At 44.8% G+C, this 17586-nt stretch overlaps 1 protein-coding gene across 4 annotated transcripts in view; it reads left to right on the top strand.

Annotated features, from left to right (window-relative positions):
- The window catches only part of SLC8A3 (solute carrier family 8 member A3), a 112010-nt gene that overhangs the window by 14593 nt on the left and 79831 nt on the right, over window positions 1–17586 (top strand). For all 4 annotated transcript variants that reach the window (XM_032984698.2, XM_032984702.2, XM_032984701.2 and 1 more), the window contains exon 2: window positions 6316–8127. In XM_032984698.2, coding sequence (XP_032840589.1) covers window positions 6362–8127 — 1766 coding nt within the window. In that variant the 5' untranslated portion in view covers window positions 6316–6361. The remainder of the gene's footprint in view (window positions 1–6315; window positions 8128–17586) is intronic.

Genomic DNA, 17586 nt, shown 5'->3' on the forward strand with positions numbered 1-17586 from the left:
GGAAAATAGTACTAATAATAATGATAAAGGCTCTCAGATGGCTCTCAGAGTGTCACTGTGGCCGTCTACCAACAGGTTTCCTTCTGTGTCTGCCACCTCCTCCTTTACATGTCTGTGCATAGAGCATAAACAGCAGCTCCTACATCCATATATATCTGTCTGTCTTGTATGGATATTTTTCAGCTGGGGTGGAAGTGAAGTGAGGAAATAAAATGCCCGGTCAGTCAAGTGCAGCCGGTCCGGTACTGGAAGGGGACAATTAAGTACGGGCACCTTTATGGGTTAGCTATTTATGGCACTGCTTCTTCAGGAGCATCGTGGATACTAAAATACAGAAAAAACATCATGGACCTGTTCCCCGGGGCAAATTGAGTGTTTGAAGGTTGCTCCGAGCCATACACAGACTTGTGCTCCGTTTGGGTCAGCCCCTGGGATCACTGAATGTAACTGGATCCCATCACTGCAGCATTTCTATAAGGAATTAGTAGACTTGAATCGTTATGTCAATTAACACCCATTTACCACACTAGAATGGTAGGAGCTGCTCAAATTAGTAGAGACACCAGCTTGTAAATATTAAAAGACTTGCTACGAGAGCTGGGGTTTTTTATGGTAGCTTTCTGAATGATCTTGAGAGAAAAAAAAAAAAGGCTGCTTTTGACACATACTGAGGGGGTTATTCTGTAGGCAGCTAATTCTGGGTTTTGGCATGTTTACTGTGAAGTGCAAAGCAACAAGCATCTACGGCTCCCCACCGTAACTTTTCCATAGAGCTGGACTATGGGGGTCTGTCATGGCCTAAGCATGAGTTACAGTGCTTTTTGAGTCATAAAAGCTAGCTGGTGCAGTAGTAGGGAGCTAAACTACCTACTGCTGTGCAATAACCTGTGTAAAGTCAGCTTTGGGTCTTTGGTTGTGCTCATATCAGATAGGCACGTGCCATCAGAACTTAAGGCCAGGTGTGTGTTTGGAAATTTACATTTGTCTGACAAAATGAATCTAATTAAACTGCTCTGGCCTTTGGCTTGCAGGTAAATCTTAACTTACTCTCTGAGTACTACTCTTGTAGTGGTGAGCAGAGGGCTCAGTAGCATTTGAATGGAGACAGTTGAAAGATGTGCTTTGTTTTCTATTAAATATTTTGTTATGCTTTTATTTTGAGAGAGGGATGAGTGTGAATTAGGTATAATACCTCTTCTGTTAAAATTCAGTTATTTCTGTTCTTTGGCAGAAAGGCTATAATTTCAAGTTTTTGCTGATGGTTATTAAAAAAATGGGCTCAGTCAAAAAGCTTTTTTATGTGCTTTGCAGCTGAGGAATGTGAGGCCCTGTTATTAAGTTGAACCTTATTTCTGTTTCCTCCAGCTTCGAAGCGGTGCTATAAGATGACACTAATAGCAGCACTGTATCCGCTCTGTTCTGGGACAGATGCTTGTCGAGTAGACAAAACCCTTGATCTTGAGATGTCTCTGTCTGGCCCTCATGCAGTGCCCATGCCTGAACGGGGCTCCCCCCCTTGATCAGATCTAATCAGCAGCCTTTCCTGGCTAGGCTGGAGTCAGGGGAGAGAAGATATATGGCCACAGATATACCCATGTGTCTGATTTATTTGCGGGCTGGAAGAGAGACGGGAAGGAGAAGGAGGTGCCAGACAACCTAATGTTATTTTCAGGTCAAATCCAAAGGTTTTTATGATGGTTTATGGGGAATTTTGCCTAATAAGAAATTAATAAGGACTTGGATGTTTGCTTTTCGTTTTATATTTACTGAGGAGTGATGTTGGGAACTTGGTATGTGGAGGTTACATGTTAGCAGCCATCACTGTGTTATGTTGCCTCTTGATTTGATTTCTTGTTGTGAGTGCTTCCTTTTGAAAATATCCTTGCCTTTAGAGACATGAAAGCAGCTGTGTACAAAAAGCTAAATTATAAGGGATCAGTATAGCCTTCCCAGCTTTCTATCTCGCTATAGGTCCACACCATACAAACCATCAGTCTTCTGAAACTCAGCTATTACAAAAGATGGAAGGAGCTTGATAGTTGCCTAAAAGCCATTTTCTGTTGCAGGCTTAATTGTGACAAGTGTGGTCCATGCTGCTTTCTGGACTGTCTCCAGAAGTATTTCAAGAACTGATCTTTTTATTTATGGGCTCGATTTATGGATTTATGGATCACATGGCCATTGTCAACTCTTGCAGAAGAAGGAGTTCCCCCTGCTAAAATAACTGTTATGCATCTTCCCAGAGCCTTGCTGTTGAACACTAGCTCATTCTGGTGCAGTGGTTCTTGCAGCGTTTTGTCTCTCTTTTGCGTTGACTGAATGCTTTGAACTTATCCTTGAACTTTTCCTACCAGATAGGGGACACTATCTGGTCACCTCACTACCAATGCCCTTATTTGCATGCATTCAGTGTGATAGCTATAGCAGGGCAGAGACCTCTGGGAGAAAATTATGTTTGATAGCAAAGAGGTAGTGGAAATGAAGATCCTCTTGGTATAAAGCTGAAGATCACCCGATGCCAACTGACGTTCCACTGTTGCTGCAGCCTCTGGTTGCTTGCATCCTGCAGGGCCAGAGCAGTGACGTTGCTGGAGTGACGCCTCTCTGTGCCAGATGTCACACTGGCGTCGGAGGAGTGACACCGTGATGACTCCTGGGTGACTAGCTGTGCTTTAGGACTGTGCTGCGAGCCCGCCTAGAGGCTCAGTCCTCAGAGCAGGACTTTGTGCTGAAGGGTGCCTCTTGTCACGATTAGCCCTGCTGAGATCAGTGCTGCTCCTTAGAGGAGGGGTAGGGGATGTGTCCACTTCACTCTGGGCAGGTCAGAGCTACATATATCCCCTCCAGTGGTTTCTGGACTGAGTTTAGTTGATATATCTGAGGGAGAGCTTGTGCCTTATATAAGCAACTTTACAGACCTAGAGCTACAGAGTCAGTTCTAACTCTTCTCTCCTCTGTCATCTGAATGTTAAAACTGTTACCTCAGTGTTTCATTAGCAACAGTTTTAAAATTTAGTAGTTTTATTCTGTGTTGTAAAGCATACTTGCACCAGTTCCCCAGGGAGGGGGGGTTGACAATAAGAATGCTTCACTGTGTTTTTCAGATTGGTTAGTTTAATGTTTTTCATGTTAATGAACACGTATTAAGATCTTATTAGATAGTGTGTCTGTGGGCAAAGTTCCTGTTGATCCCATTGGGGAATTTTATCTGTGTCAAAGAATTGCAGGATCAGGTCATTATTATATCATGTTAGAAAATGACTGTGACCTCCACTTAACATTAAAATGTTTGTCAAAGCAAGCGAAGACCAGTGAAGAAGAGTATTCCTGAATTCTGAGATTTTAGTCTACAACCCATAGCCTGAATTTGGAGGTCCTAACACATAAACAGAGGCTACCCTGGTAGACATTGTTTGTGAAATAATATACAATTATTTTCAGGAGTAATAGTAAAATTACCCTCTGCTTAAAATCAAATTAAAAATTTGGGGAGGACTGGCAACGTCCTGGAGTGTGTTGAAGTATGGCTAGCAGTAGAAGCCATCATGGCATTACAGAAGGTAGATAGATAACGTTAATTGCAGAAGGTGGTTGTCCCACAGAGAGGGAGGTTGGTGGTAGCAGTGATTTATTTCAGAGAGCAGTTTAGTCATTGTACTATTCCTAGACAAGGCTCTGAATTTAAGCGATACTTAGACTCTTAAGTAATTTTTGAAACCAAATTTAGGTGCTTGAGTCATATAGATGTTTTTGAAATTACTCCTGTCTTTCTGTCAGCCGTTTCTACATGGCTGATCTTGGAAGATACAGCACATACTGGCTGCTGCACAGTTAAGTAGGAGCCGGGAGCTGGAAGTGTCAAGAGGTTGGTGGATACCTGCCAGCAATTACAGTATGGAAAAGGACGATCTGATGTGCCCGGGGTGTTTTTGGAGCTGCTGTGCTTGTGCAGTTGGTCTCTGTGTGCACCTTGAGTCAGAGGCACCTGGAACGTGTCATCTTTACTGTGCATTTGCCCACCTCCACCTTGCAGACCAGAGATCTTGGGCTTGCTGCTCATAGTCACTCTGCACCTGTTCACTGGCCCTTTCTCAACATCCTACAGCCAGAAATCTGGTAAAATACCATGCAGAGAAGGAGGGAAGGCAAAATGGGAGTGTCAAACTGAACCCAAGTGGTATGTGCTGGGTAGCTCAGTCCTCCTTGGGACCCTTGAATAAGACTTCAAGGCTGGGGCTAGGGCTGGGGCTGGCTAACAGCTCTCACTGGGGCTGAGATCCCCTCTGATCCCCAGGGGCTCAGTCAGGCAATGGGACTAGGGTAGGCAGGCAGATAAGTAGGCATTGGGGAGAGAAGGTAAGTAGACTAATGTGGGGGGATCTCACTCTTCTAAATTAGTCCAGGTAGTGTGAAGAAGTGTATTGTTTTTTTCATATCAAGGGTTTCAGATATGGATTTGTGATCCTGATACTGCATAATCAATTCTCTCCCCTCTGCTGTGCTTTGTCAGGAGTGGTTTTGTTCATTTGCAGTCCTTGTTCACGCTTTCCTTCCTGTTTTGCTTGTCTTTATAGATTTTTATCTGAAAGTTGAAAACATTTTTGTTGATATCAGGAAGATTTCACCCGCTTCTGGAAAGAGGCTAGCGACACAACATGATGATAAAATAGCCATTGAAGATGCATTTTTAAATGCTGATAACATTAAAATGTTGCCTGGAATATTTACAGTGCAAGGGAAAGGGGAGGGACCTCTTCAAGTGTTTGTGGGCCAGTCCATCTCTTCAGACTGCTGCCATCCAAAGGTTAGGTATCTGCTCTAAACTGACTGACTGGTCACCCTCTCAAGACATGGAGAGAGATGGGAAGGGACAAAATCCCTTCTGGAGATGTGTGTCTTAAAGACATCTTTTGGGTCTGAACAGGGTGGAACAGGAAGGATCATCCCCTGGAAGCGTCTGTCTCTCCTCTGACTACAAAGGGAGCCTAAATGAGTTCATTTGACTTACTGCCCAAGACTGAGATAGTTACAGTAGGGGAAATTAATCCCAGCCCTACTGATTTGGCAGTACAAACCTCAATGAAAGTTAGTGGGAGTTAAGGCTCTTGAACCTTCCAAGTGCTATAGATAATGTTGTTATTAAGTTTGATGTTTCCTGTGAGATACTTGGCTGTGTCTGGACTGAGAAACGTGATTTGTCAGCTAAGTCTGAGACCAAATTCTTCCAGAGGCCTGTTATAAAGAAGGAGAATAGTGTGATCCATGACAATGAGAAGGATTCAGAATCCAGTTTTAAGTGGTGCAAGACCTGCAACGATGTAGTCCATAAGTAACAGAAGGCATTATTGGGCAGTGATATGCCAAATCTACGTGATACATTGATCAGCTCCTTTTTTTTTGCATGGTATTTTAGATTAGAGATTACTTTCATTTTAGAGGGTATTTGAAACTATATCAGTTTCTTAGGGATGCAGAGGGAATGTTGGTGGGTACATGCATTTTGCTCTATCTTCTGGGTTCATGAGCACAGCTTTTTCTAACTGTGGTGATTTTGTAGGTTTCTGTAACCATTTAAAATCAGGATTGATGATGTAAAATGTGATCATCCAGATCACAATGGAAAGGCTAGTGAAAAATGGCCTTTGGTGCTTTGCTGAGCATGAGTGCACTGCGCTATTTCTGGACTGACATCTTTACCTCCTAAATTGGAGGCCCTGTGACTCAGAACCTTGGGGGATCCCTAGGACCCTCATGGAGACTCTGCAACCTATTAGGAGGGGCAGGCTATGGGCATAGACTGGCCATTAGGGTACTCCGTAATTCATAACTGAATTATGGCCTACAGATGGACTTCATTTGGAGGTTGCTCACTGGCCTTAAATGGTGCTTCTTGCGTTGCTAGTGATTCTTTAACTTGTCTTATCCCTTGGGTGGTGAGACAGGGGAGCCTTTATATTTGGTTTCTTGTGCTGAGTTGAAGTGCTATGTGCCGTGGAACACCATGGCATCATTAGGTGGGTGGTGGCTGAGCACTCAGTACTCCTATTGCACATGTTGTAGGTCAAGAATGAACTATTATATACATACCCTTTTCCCCTGAGTTACTTTTCTAGCCATTGATCTTCATCTGCTGGGCATGTAAATGCTGCAGTTTGTTAGTGTCCCTGCTAAATACCTTCTTCAAAGTGACAGAGAGACAACCCATGCATCTACCAGTACTCTTCAGTGGTGAGATACTGAAGTGCGCTTGGGTAAATGTTGCATCTTCCTTTTCTCTCATGCTTCCCTCCCCCCTCTCTGTTTTGTTTGTTTCAGGTTCTCGGCCTTTTTGGATCTACACAGTGGAAGTTGCATCTTGTGTATGGCGTGGTTAAGCTTGCAGCCTGTCACCTCGGCCTTCCTCCATTTTGGGCTGGTTACTTTTGTGCTGTTTTTGCATGGTTTGCAGGTAGATGCTGGCCTGACGGGAGACTCAACCAGTTCAGTACAAAACAGCTCGTGTTCAGGATCTTTTGACTGCAAGGAAGGTGTTATCCTGCCAATATGGTACCCAGAAAACCCATCTCTTGGGGACAAAATTGCCCGTGTTATCGTATACTTTGTAGCACTGATCTACATGTTCCTGGGAGTCTCCATCATTGCAGATCGTTTCATGGCATCTATAGAGGTCATTACATCACAAGAGAAAGAAATCACGATTAAGAAACCCAATGGAGAGACCACGACGACCACCATTCGGATTTGGAATGAAACTGTTTCCAACTTGACCCTCATGGCTCTGGGCTCTTCTGCTCCTGAGATCCTTCTGTCTCTGATAGAAGTCTGTGGGCATGGATTCATAGCTGGAGACCTGGGGCCGTCTACAATTGTTGGCAGTGCTGCATTCAATATGTTTATCATCATTGCCATCTGTGTCTATGTGATCCCTGATGGGGAAACCAGAAAGATAAAACACCTGAGAGTTTTCTTTGTCACAGCTGCGTGGAGCATCTTTGCTTACATCTGGTTGTACATGATCCTTGCTGTCTTCTCTCCAGGTGTGGTTCAGGTCTGGGAAGGTCTGCTCACACTTTTCTTCTTTCCACTTTGCGTCCTTCTGGCTTGGATAGCAGATAGACGTCTGCTTTTCTATAAGTATATGCACAAAAAATACCGTACTGACAAGCACAGGGGCATTATCATAGAATCAGAAGGTGATCACCCTAAGGGAATTGAGATGGATGGCAAGATGATGAACTCCCACTTTCTAGATGGAAACTTAGTGACTGTGGAGGGGAAGGAGGTAGATGAATCTCGCAAAGAGATGATCCGGATCCTTAAGGACCTGAAGCAAAAGCACCCAGAAAAGGACTTGGACCAGCTGGTAGAGATGGCTAACTACTATGCCTTGTCTCATCAGCAAAAGAGCAGAGCCTTCTATCGCATTCAAGCTACCAGAATGATGACGGGAGCTGGCAATATTCTGAAGAAGCATGCAGCTGAGCAAGCCAAGAAGAGCACCAGCTTGCATGAGGTGCGGCCAGATGAACCTGAGGAATTCATCTCCAAAATTTATTTTGACCCATGCTCCTACCAGTGTCTTGAGAACTGTGGTGCCGTTCTCCTGACAGTGGTGAGGAAAGGAGGGGACGTGTCTAAGACCATCTATGTGGACTATAAAACAGAGGATGGCTCTGCCAATGCTGGTGCTGACTATGAGTTCACAGAGGGGACCGTTGTCTTGAAATCAGGGGAGACCCAGAAGGAGTTCTCAGTGGGAATTATTGATGATGACATCTTTGAGGAAGATGAGCATTTCTTTGTGCGGCTCAGTAACATCCGTGTGGTGGACAGTGAGGAACCTCCAGAGCTCAGTAACTCCCCATACCCAAAGGCCATCTTGGCTTCTCCTTGTGTGGCCACAGTGACTATACTAGATGATGACCATGCTGGCATCTTCACATTTGAATGTGATGTTATACATGTCAGTGAGAGCATTGGTGTGATGGAAGTCAAAGTCCTAAGGACATCAGGTGCTCGGGGTACAGTCATAGTGCCATTTAGGACAGTAGAAGGAACAGCAAAAGGAGGTGGAGAAGACTTTGAAGACACTTATGGGGAGTTGGAGTTCAAGAATGATGAAACCGTGTAAGTACCCCATTCGTTTCTGTTCCTGGGTCTAGTTTTGGTGTTTAACCCCACATTTTGCATCCATTACAGGTGAATGCTGACAAGGGACAGGCTCCTTTCTTCAGCTTTCCATCAGTTTCCCTACTTACCTCTTTCAGGCAAGAACCGACAGCAGGATTTAAAAGCTCAGAGCTCTTGTCCCCTCCCTCTTGGGAATGACAAAGTGAGGGTTAGAAATACTGGGGGGGAAAGGGGATAGGAGGAAAATATCTCATTCCCTGAGGTCCTGTACTAAAGCTAAGGGTTAGTGGAGAGTTAAGGTATAGAGAGAATAAAAAAGGCGAGCTTTTACTTGACTGGACAAATACGGGAAAGCCTCTTTTTGAACACCAAACATAGAGCACACAGGAGTTTATTGCAAACCCTAGATGAAGAGTTTACAACAGTTACTCCCAGGCAAGTGAGAGCTGCTCAGTAGACACAGGGCTTTATTTTCACAGGAGTAAGATTTCATATGTGTGTCTCTGGGCTGCCTGTGCAACTTGCAGGTCCGTGTGGCAGCTAACTCACAGCATAGGCACAGCTGCAAGTTGTTCTGCTGGACTTGTGAAATCCTTCCAGCCTTTATGTCCCCACGGTCTACCCATATTCCCCATGTCACCTTTTGTATGATCTCCGTATGTCTGTTCTTTTACTACCTGTGGTTTTTCCCCTTGTAAAATACGGTGGCAATTGGCAATAATGGTCTAAAGCACTGCAGCTCTCAGCCTGTCCATGTGGCTCCATGACCCAGTGTTTTCATACAGAATAAAGAAGACAAGCAGAATAGTCTGCACCAGTCCTGTTAATTCAGCTCTTTTATTGCATACAAAGTAGCTGATATGAAGCTAGTAAGTAATAAAGACCAGAGAGGCGATAATGTCTAATTGCTTTAAGTACCTGCTGTTAACATTAGTGAGAAAGGAGAAAAATCCCTTAGCTGAGCAGAGAGAGGGAGAGGGGTGTGAGTCTGGTGCTAAAACTCCCCAGTGTTAAGTGCCTAGGTTCCTCTTGTTAACACCTAATCACTTGAGCCATCAAAGGAAGAATTGTGCAGACTTGCAACAGGCATCAGAGAAAGGAAATCTTTGTACCAGGCTTCTCAATACAGTACCAGAAAGGATGTTAATATATTAAATGTTACGGAGTAGGGATGCCCTAATTCAATAGCACCTTCTGCCTTAGTCCACTAAACCATTTAATCCAGCTAATATCCACAGTTCTGATGATTGATTATAAGTACATGTTCTTCCTATTAAAGGAAGAGAAGCTCCTGGTTGGCTGGCTTCAGCCACTACCAGAGATGGAAGAGGATCAGCTGTCCTCATCCGGCCTTTTCAGGGAGATAGGCCATACAGGTTAGCCTCCTTAATTGAGACGCAAGCTGATTTCTCTATAGAAAGTGAAGAAAAATGTCAGATGCATAATTGCAGTCTCCTCTGACTAGACTTCCTAAAATGTAATGGGTACCACCCTGCTTCAGCCAGGTCTTGAAGAAAAGAGATTTTTCTTGCTTGAAGGAGACCCATCAGTGAAAGGCCAGAAGGTTTAGGGTACCAGAGAATGAACCCATGAGCCCTCTTACTCCAAACTGTACTCTCTTTTATCATTCAGCTGATGGAAGACTTCTTTTTGTCTTTGAAAAGTGTGACAGAAGGTCAGAGCATACCCACACAGTTGCTTCACTTGGGTTAAAACAAATCACATTCATCAGGACCATGTGCATCCTTGTGGGACAGGATCTAATGAAAATTAAGGCAGTCCAGAAAACAAGAAGTATGTGTAGGTTGCTTAACTGGTTTGTGACCCAGAGAAGATGCCATAGAGCACAGATGAGACGTTTGTGGTGTACTTAACACTGTGCCCACACTTAATGCATTAATGTGACTTTCACTTCTGCATCAGAAAACTGCTGGAAACAAAGCCTGCTAGCCACAGTGGCCATGGAGACCACGTGGTTATCAGAGATTAATTTCTTTTGAAGCTAGAATTAGTGGAGCTGGCTCAACATAGCACTTAATCAAATTACTAAGCCTAAACAAGGAAGGAGATCATGTCAGCCAGCAGGCTGCCTTTTTTTGACTCCCAGGTTTCATTTTAAATCTTCAAGTCTTCTGGGAATGAAGTTTTGGGCTTGGAAACATGGGAAGGTAGTTTTCAGTGGTCAGTCCTTGGCCTTTACATTCAGTGAACACAGCTCAGCTGCTGTACTTTGCCAGTTCTTCTCTGAGGTGCAGGGGGAAGTAGCTGTAGAAACCTGGAAGCATTAAGTGGTGAGTTTAATCTCTTCTACCTTTTTTGCTTTCTAAATTTGAATGCAGAAAAATAAGTTTGAGCTTTAGGCTGCAAAAAAAATTGAGATAGCTCAGGTCTGAATTGGGAGTTCAGACCCATAATTTGAACAAACACACTCTAGTTTTGTTTAGCCCAGTTTGGGAAGGTGGGTGGAACAGGGTGTTTGGGACAGTTTCGGTGACCCAGAGGGCAGTGTATGAGTTGATTGGTCACGGTATTGCTTGGTACAAGGCTGTATGTAGATACTGGGTAGCCACATATCCAGTGGGTTGCCTGGCTGCATAATTTGAAGCTCTGCCTCTTAAATGCCTTGCCACCGAGGGGAATCCACCACGAGGTACTGACATCCGTTGCACACTGAAGGGAGGACTGGGGGTCCACAAAGCCCGATGCAGAACAGAGGAAAAAGCAAGAAGGCTAAGATGGTCAGTAGACAATGCTAAGGACAGGGGGTTAGAAAGCAATGAGATGTGTGTTCCCCACTTCAGCCTACTAATTAGGCCCTTGCTTAGGAAAGTTGAAGTTTGGGCTCTAGTTTCCATGCTGGTGTAGGAGCTGCTCATGGATGGAGTCCTGCCTACCTCACTGCTTTAACCTTGTCATTCTCCTCGTGGAGTCACTTTGAAAAGACTTTTGACTCATGGAGGAAGGAAATGAATTAACACCATCTTGTGAACACGTAAAACAGTGCTGAGCTTTGCCAGTATGCTAAGGGTCTACAGAACTGCAGCCACAAAGAAGCACTGATCAGTTTAAACTGGAGGAGAGTAAAAGCTTCAGTCCACGCTCTCAGCTTGTTCTCTGACACATGAATTAAAAAAAACTACAGCTTGCATTCTGCAGCGGCAGGCGATCTGTAAGTAGTTTGTAGGTCAGCCTGCTTAAATGCAGCAATGCCTAGATTAATCTGAGGGGCACTGGATTACACAGCATCCTTGAGAGTAAACTACAGGAGAGGCGCTGCCATCTACCAAATGCCCAGAGACAAGGATAAGCACTTTCCCTGAGCACTAAATGGAGAAGGGGTCTTCACTTAAATATAACAAGATGAAATAAACTATCTCAGGGTTGTTTTTAAGAGGCTTTCCCTAAAATATGTGGGACTAAAAAAAGCTGAGTTGATGCAAACATTACAGAATGAGAGGGAAAGGGATCCTGCTGCCGGGTCTTGCTGATTGCCTCTGTGATTCTCTCTAGACTAACATGGTCAAAGTTTCCTTACTCACTTTTGGGTGGGAGCACAAGAGAAAGCAGTCTGAGATGAGGAGGCTTGAAACAATGTTGTTATTAATGAAATATGGTCGCATCCAGTGTGTATGTGTGTGTATGGATGTGTATGGGTGTTGGATAGCTATAAATCAAGCCACATAATCTTGAATGCTGTCATCTGTTGAGAAGGGAATTGATCAGGTCTCAAATATTTGATTATGCTGCCTCTTTTTCAATGTATTTGTTATTTCTGAACTCCTGCTCCAGTGAGGGTCAGATACGACCTGAACAGCTGAAGCAGAATCCTAGCTCTCTCATTGAGTAAAAGGAAACTCAAAAAATCAAACCCAAAACTTGGATTTTTTTTTTTCTTTTTTTTTGCAAGATGATGGAACACTCTTCTATTAAATGATTTTGTATGGAAGTAAATGTTAGGTTCTTGGAGGTATGAAAATGTAGAAGAATGATTGACCCAGCTGCTTTATCATGTCCAAGCAATAAAGAAATCATTAAGAGCCAGCAGCAAAAAGTGAATTGGTTTTAAAGGATTTCTTTTCTTTTTTTTTTTTTTTTTTTTTGCATAATAAAGGGAACTCCCAGCAAGTCATTAAATTTAATTTAAATTTTCTCTGTTTAAAACTGTTTAAATTCATATGGAAATTTGTCTAGGTCTTGCTTTAGAAAGTTTAGGAAGATACATAAGTTACCAGTATCTAATTGTTATGCCAGCTAGAAAATAAAGTGACAAGTTCTGCTGTGGCCATGTTGCTCGCAGCAGCTGTACTGAGTTAAGGTTTAGGCCAAGAGATGTGCTTTGTTACTTGCCTTTGTTGCTGGTTGCTCATTTACTTGCAGGACCTGAAGGCTACTAGAGGTGTAGCCATCTGCCCTGAGTCTGTAGTTCTCAAAGTATTGCCTGTGGCTCAGGCCGGGTCAGGGTGTTGGGAGATGCTGTCGTGTTAAACTGGTATTAAGGGGCCTGCAAAGTCAGGGTGGCTGAACCTTGGTATCATGTGGAAAACTACAGTCGCTTATCTACGTGTGTGTTAGAGCTCTCAGTAACAGAAGCACTGTCTCCTTCATTTGTACAGAGACCTCTCGAGACAAACATTACGCCTGCCTCGATAAGCAGTGAGATTCTTTTTAATTTTGCCTTTAGGGTTTGGGCAGGATGTCATGTGCAAGTTGCATGTTGCCTCTCCCTGTCTGCTTCTCCCCAGAGCTCCACAGAGTCACCGAGAGCCTTGGGCTGTCTCTGAGTGTGTGCTTAGCCAGGCGGGGCTGGTCCTCCAGAGTGCTGCCGTGACACTGCGCAGTGGAATACCACTGGCATTTCTTCCTGTTGGGGGCTTCAGGCACTTTTTTTTGGGGGGGGGGCCACGCTTGTGGAGTGTACGTGTATGCATGCGTATAAGTCCAGAGGTGGTCGTGTCTGGATCCAGCTCAGGTTGGTGCTGTGCCCCCAGGCTGGTGGTTAACACCTGCCCCAGGCAGCCCCCACCTGCTGCTGCCACCCTCTCTCCTGTGTGTTGTGCCACCCTTGCTTGGTGGGAAGGTCAGCATCCCTTCCTCCTCCTTTTCTTCTCCTGTCCATCCATGCTTGGACATGGAGGTACCTGGGCCCTAGCCCTTTGCTTATGGTACTGCCATGGTGGCTGTTAGTTTCCCGCAGCAGCTCTGGTGAAGGTGATAGTGGGGAAAGGTGAATGGCAGTTTTCTAGTTGAAGGGTGTCATACTGAGGTTTGGTGTAATTAATTGTCATCCCTTTTTGCCATTCAGTGCTTGAGGAAACTGTCAACTTAATTTTTTAATTTGATCACCTACACAGTCATGGTTGTGGCATTTTGAGGGAAATTATATTAATGATACTTAGCTCTTTTGCATGGTGTTTCTTCATTAGATCTTATAGTGCTTTGCAGAGGAGATTGAGAGACATTATTCCCATTCTGCAGATGGGGGAAAAAATACAGAGAAAGTGACTTCTCTTCCCTCTGGATTACCCAGCAGATCAGAGGCAAAGACAGGCATAAAATTGATCTCCCTGAACTGCTGGCCTGTGTTCTGTCTAGAAGGTCTGTGTACATCAAGCTTGTAATTTCCTGTTACTCAGGACCACAGTGAATTTATACAGATTCACTGACTTCTCCCCAGCCATTGCGAATCAGGTTGGTACAGGTATAGACAGTAGCTGTAATATCTATTTCCCCTAAGCTGTCAACAGTAACTGTGGTTTTGGGTGCTCATTTTCCTAAATTAAATTTTGGTCACATGAAATGGAGGTGTGTTGCATTTGCAGACATTGGTGATGACTCCAATTAATGACTGAGGTCATAACAAAATTATTCTGGTAATCTAGTCTGAACTGCTGTTCGACAGCTCTCGTACACCATGCGCTGATCCTAAGGCTCCTGGCTCTGAGAACAGCCCTCAAAAGATTAAGTCTAATTATTGGGACTCCAGGCAATGAGAATTTGTTGTGTGAGGCTGATGGTATCCGTCTCTCAGGACATGCTTCCTTCACATTAGAGCCTTCTTGAGATTGAACTAGGTATTGAATCCTCCAAACTCTTCTCTGGTTTGTTTCCATCAGTGGGTAGACTCTTGGCTTTCTTTTCCTACACCTTTACATGAATTAGAAGTTCTTGATTCTTATTTTAATTCTGATTAAGGGAAAACAGTAGCAACTGTCCTCCAGTTAAAAAAACTTTCCTCCACCATGTTGCCAGTGGTGAAAGGCTTCTTGCTGTGAAATTCTCATGTCAGTGTTATTAACAGTACTAGTTTCTGATTTAACTGAAGTCCTTTACACACACGCACGCTCTGGGTTTCTGCTGTAGTCCCACTGTGAGGTCTCGATGTGACCTGCAGGGAATTAGCGTAAGGCGTCAGGGGGCTGTTCCTGAGGTGGATGTAAAATCAGCCTGCAGAAATCTGAGACTGTGGCACCATCCTAGGAAGAAGAGAAGCCTAGAGCTGACCTTTATCTTCCCAGATAGTCCTGTTGGCAGGTGATGGGGGGACATACTTGCCATCTGTCCATGAAGAAGGACAAAGGACATCCTGTCTCAGAGACTGTGACTTCTTGCCCCTCAAAGGAGGCATTTCTATGAATTTGACAGCATTAAGCAGGGGAGATTTGGGACCCCAGCTCAAAAGAGAGGCATGTAATAGAGATCAGGTTTTTCAGAGCTGGTATGTGCTCTGATCTGGCAGAGAAGCCCCTGGGAAGCTCATGGGTTCCTAAACTAGGAGGCCCTTGGAATGGATGTTCTGGAAGGTATCAGAGAGGGCAGTGGTATTCCTAGTTTAGAGCAAACACGGGGAAGTTCACTCTGCCAAATGACACAACTGAGTTTTGGGTTTAAAAACAAACAACAGAACAAAACTGATCCTAGATTCCTAAAGTCTACTGTAGCTTGGGTGGGCTTTGCCTCCTTTACTCATACTGAGTCATGCATTACTATGTGGAGCACCTTTGTGAAAGAGTGGCTTAGACATTGTGCCCTTTACACACAGGTCTACAGAGACACGGATCATATTTGTTTCCCACCTGTAAGAAGGAGGAGAAGGCATGGTTTGCATGATACAGATTCAGGGGATAAGAAGAGGTGCTGGTGGCAAGGCTTGATATCACTCTGAGCACGTGCTGGGGGCAGGGTTTAACCCACAGTGGGAAAGTTACTTACAGCATTGTTGTAATGTGTCTGTGACTTCTAACAGATCAGAGTGCTAGCAAAGTTTCTGAGTTAAATACGGGCTTGTCCTTTTCTAAATGAGATGAGGAGAACAGCAGTCTAAAACCGCCCCAGCTAGAGGTCCTCCAGCACGGTTTTGTGGCTAAATATAAGCAGCTGATCCTAGTGGAAGGTGGCAGCTGTTTCAAATAAGAGATGATTTACTGTGTTGCTAGCAGTGTGGCTTGTTTCTTATTTACCTCATGTCAGGATAAAGGGTGATAAGAGAATTTGCTATGCTAGCTGATAGAAGCACTGGGGACCAAGTTCATCCTCTGTTTAGCTTCAGTGAAAAGAGCAGATTTAAAGCTGGGAGGAATGTAGACTGGTACATATTTACAGCTGTCTTGGCAGATGGGCTGTTGACAGATGAGGCCCCTCAAGTCTCTGCCCAGTGCCAGCATGTACTGCTGCAAGCATTTCAGCTGAAGCCAGTCCTGGTGTTGAGCAGGCCCTGGCTGCTCTGCGGGACGGGCCCTTTGGGTGGGTTGTACTGGAAGGGCAGCAGGCTGGAAGTCTGAACATCAGATAAAACCAGTTCTTCCTGCCAGGGTTAGCAGGACCTGGCCTTAGGAGGCTGACAGAGATGTCTGCCGAGCTGCCTCAAAGCCTGAACAGCCTCGTGTGGAGTGTGGGGCAGCCCCAGAGCTGGACAGATCCCTGACAGCCTCCACTGTGTCTTCCTCTCTCCTGCCATACGCTGGCATGCAGCCCTGCTGGGTATTCAGAAGAGACCAGGACTCGATGCTCTACGCCATGTGAGCAAAAGCCATGGCTCTGATCTCCTGGTCCTTCTGTGAGATGGTGGAAGATCTCCTTCACAGATTTTAGGTGCTGGGGATGAAAGAGGCTTTTTCTCTCCCCCGTTTGTGTCTCCAAACAGAGTTTCCAGGAGTGGTAGTTCCTGCCTGTGCTGTGGCTGTTGTGCTGAGTGTGTCATAGATGGTTTATCTGCTGCTGTGCTTCTTTGGTGCTCTGTGTAAAAGTATGTTGTTAAAGTGAAATGTGTCCTTTTGTGCCTCTGTTTTTCTTTCCATGAGATAAGCAAGCCAAACAGGTCCTACCCTGCTAAAAATTCCCACCTGAGCACCATGATGCTCTGCTTTTATCTTTTAGAGAAAAAAGCATGATAAAGCTATCAATATTTAATGTAGAAATTCTGCTCTGCTTATCTCTGCTTTACCTGTCTTCCCTCATGGTTTGGTCTCTCCTTTACCTCATCTGCTTGAGAGTTTTGGTGTAATACTGCTATCTCCACCTCCCTTAGTAAACGCAACTGGACCACGATGCTGTTCAGGAAAGATGTGCCGGGACCAGCATACTGACTGTGCAAGACTAAATAAGAGCTGACTGCTCTGTTTTCGAAGACATCAGAGATGCTTCTTTATTTTGGGGTGGATTATGGTTAGCTTTGATAGCTCACAGTAGTTTTCTTGTTCTGTAGTGGAGCAGGGGAGGGAGAATGTGTGAATTGGCAGTTTTTCCCCAGATGTGTCCTGTTAGCTAACACCACCAGAGGTGGGCAGAGCTGTGAATAACGCAAAAGCACAGTGAACCGACTATGTATGAGCAATAGCTGCTTGCCTAGCAGCCCGACTGCTAGGGTTTCATCAGCTCTATCCTGCTGAGCAATGCCTGAAAGCTGTAGCAGGGTGGAGCATATCGGATGGCTGGCTACTGCTGGTGGGAGAGGCAGTAGCACTGGAAGTGTGAGGAGCTGCGTGCGCTTCATCTCAGTGGCAACCGTGGTGCCTGTCCTATGGGAAGGTCTTAATTTTCTATAATTAGTGAGTTCTTGGCATAAATATCTGTCTTGCTCTTTTTGTGGCCTGACAAGTGGAGCAGTGCTAGATGTGGTCTGTGGGAGTCGGAGCTGATAGCAGCTTCAGTAGGTCATTAGACTTTGTGGTGGGCAGCTGGTGCTGGCTTTCCCTTGAGATGACAAAAAAAAAAAAAAAAAAGGCCCAGGGGCCTGATTATCCCATTCTTTGTATGGTACAGAGAAGCAAAAAAAGGCATAACAGATGTGACATCTCCCCTGACTTGACAGCAAGTTGTAGACAGCAGTGGCGGAGCAGGGGAGAAGTACAGGGTGGTTTCCTTGGTGCACAGCCCCGGGAGGAGAGGGTAAAGAGCAAAGGAGCTGTTGCCTTTGGTGCTGGGAGAGCAGCAGAAGGTCCCACGTGTGTTCCTATGCAG

The sequence above is a fragment of the Tyto alba genome, unplaced genomic scaffold (genome assembly GCF_018691265.1).
Source record: "Tyto alba isolate M040663 unplaced genomic scaffold, T.alba_DEE_v4.0 Super-Scaffold_18, whole genome shotgun sequence".
NCBI classification, from domain to species: Eukaryota; Metazoa; Chordata; class Aves; order Strigiformes; family Tytonidae; genus Tyto; species Tyto alba.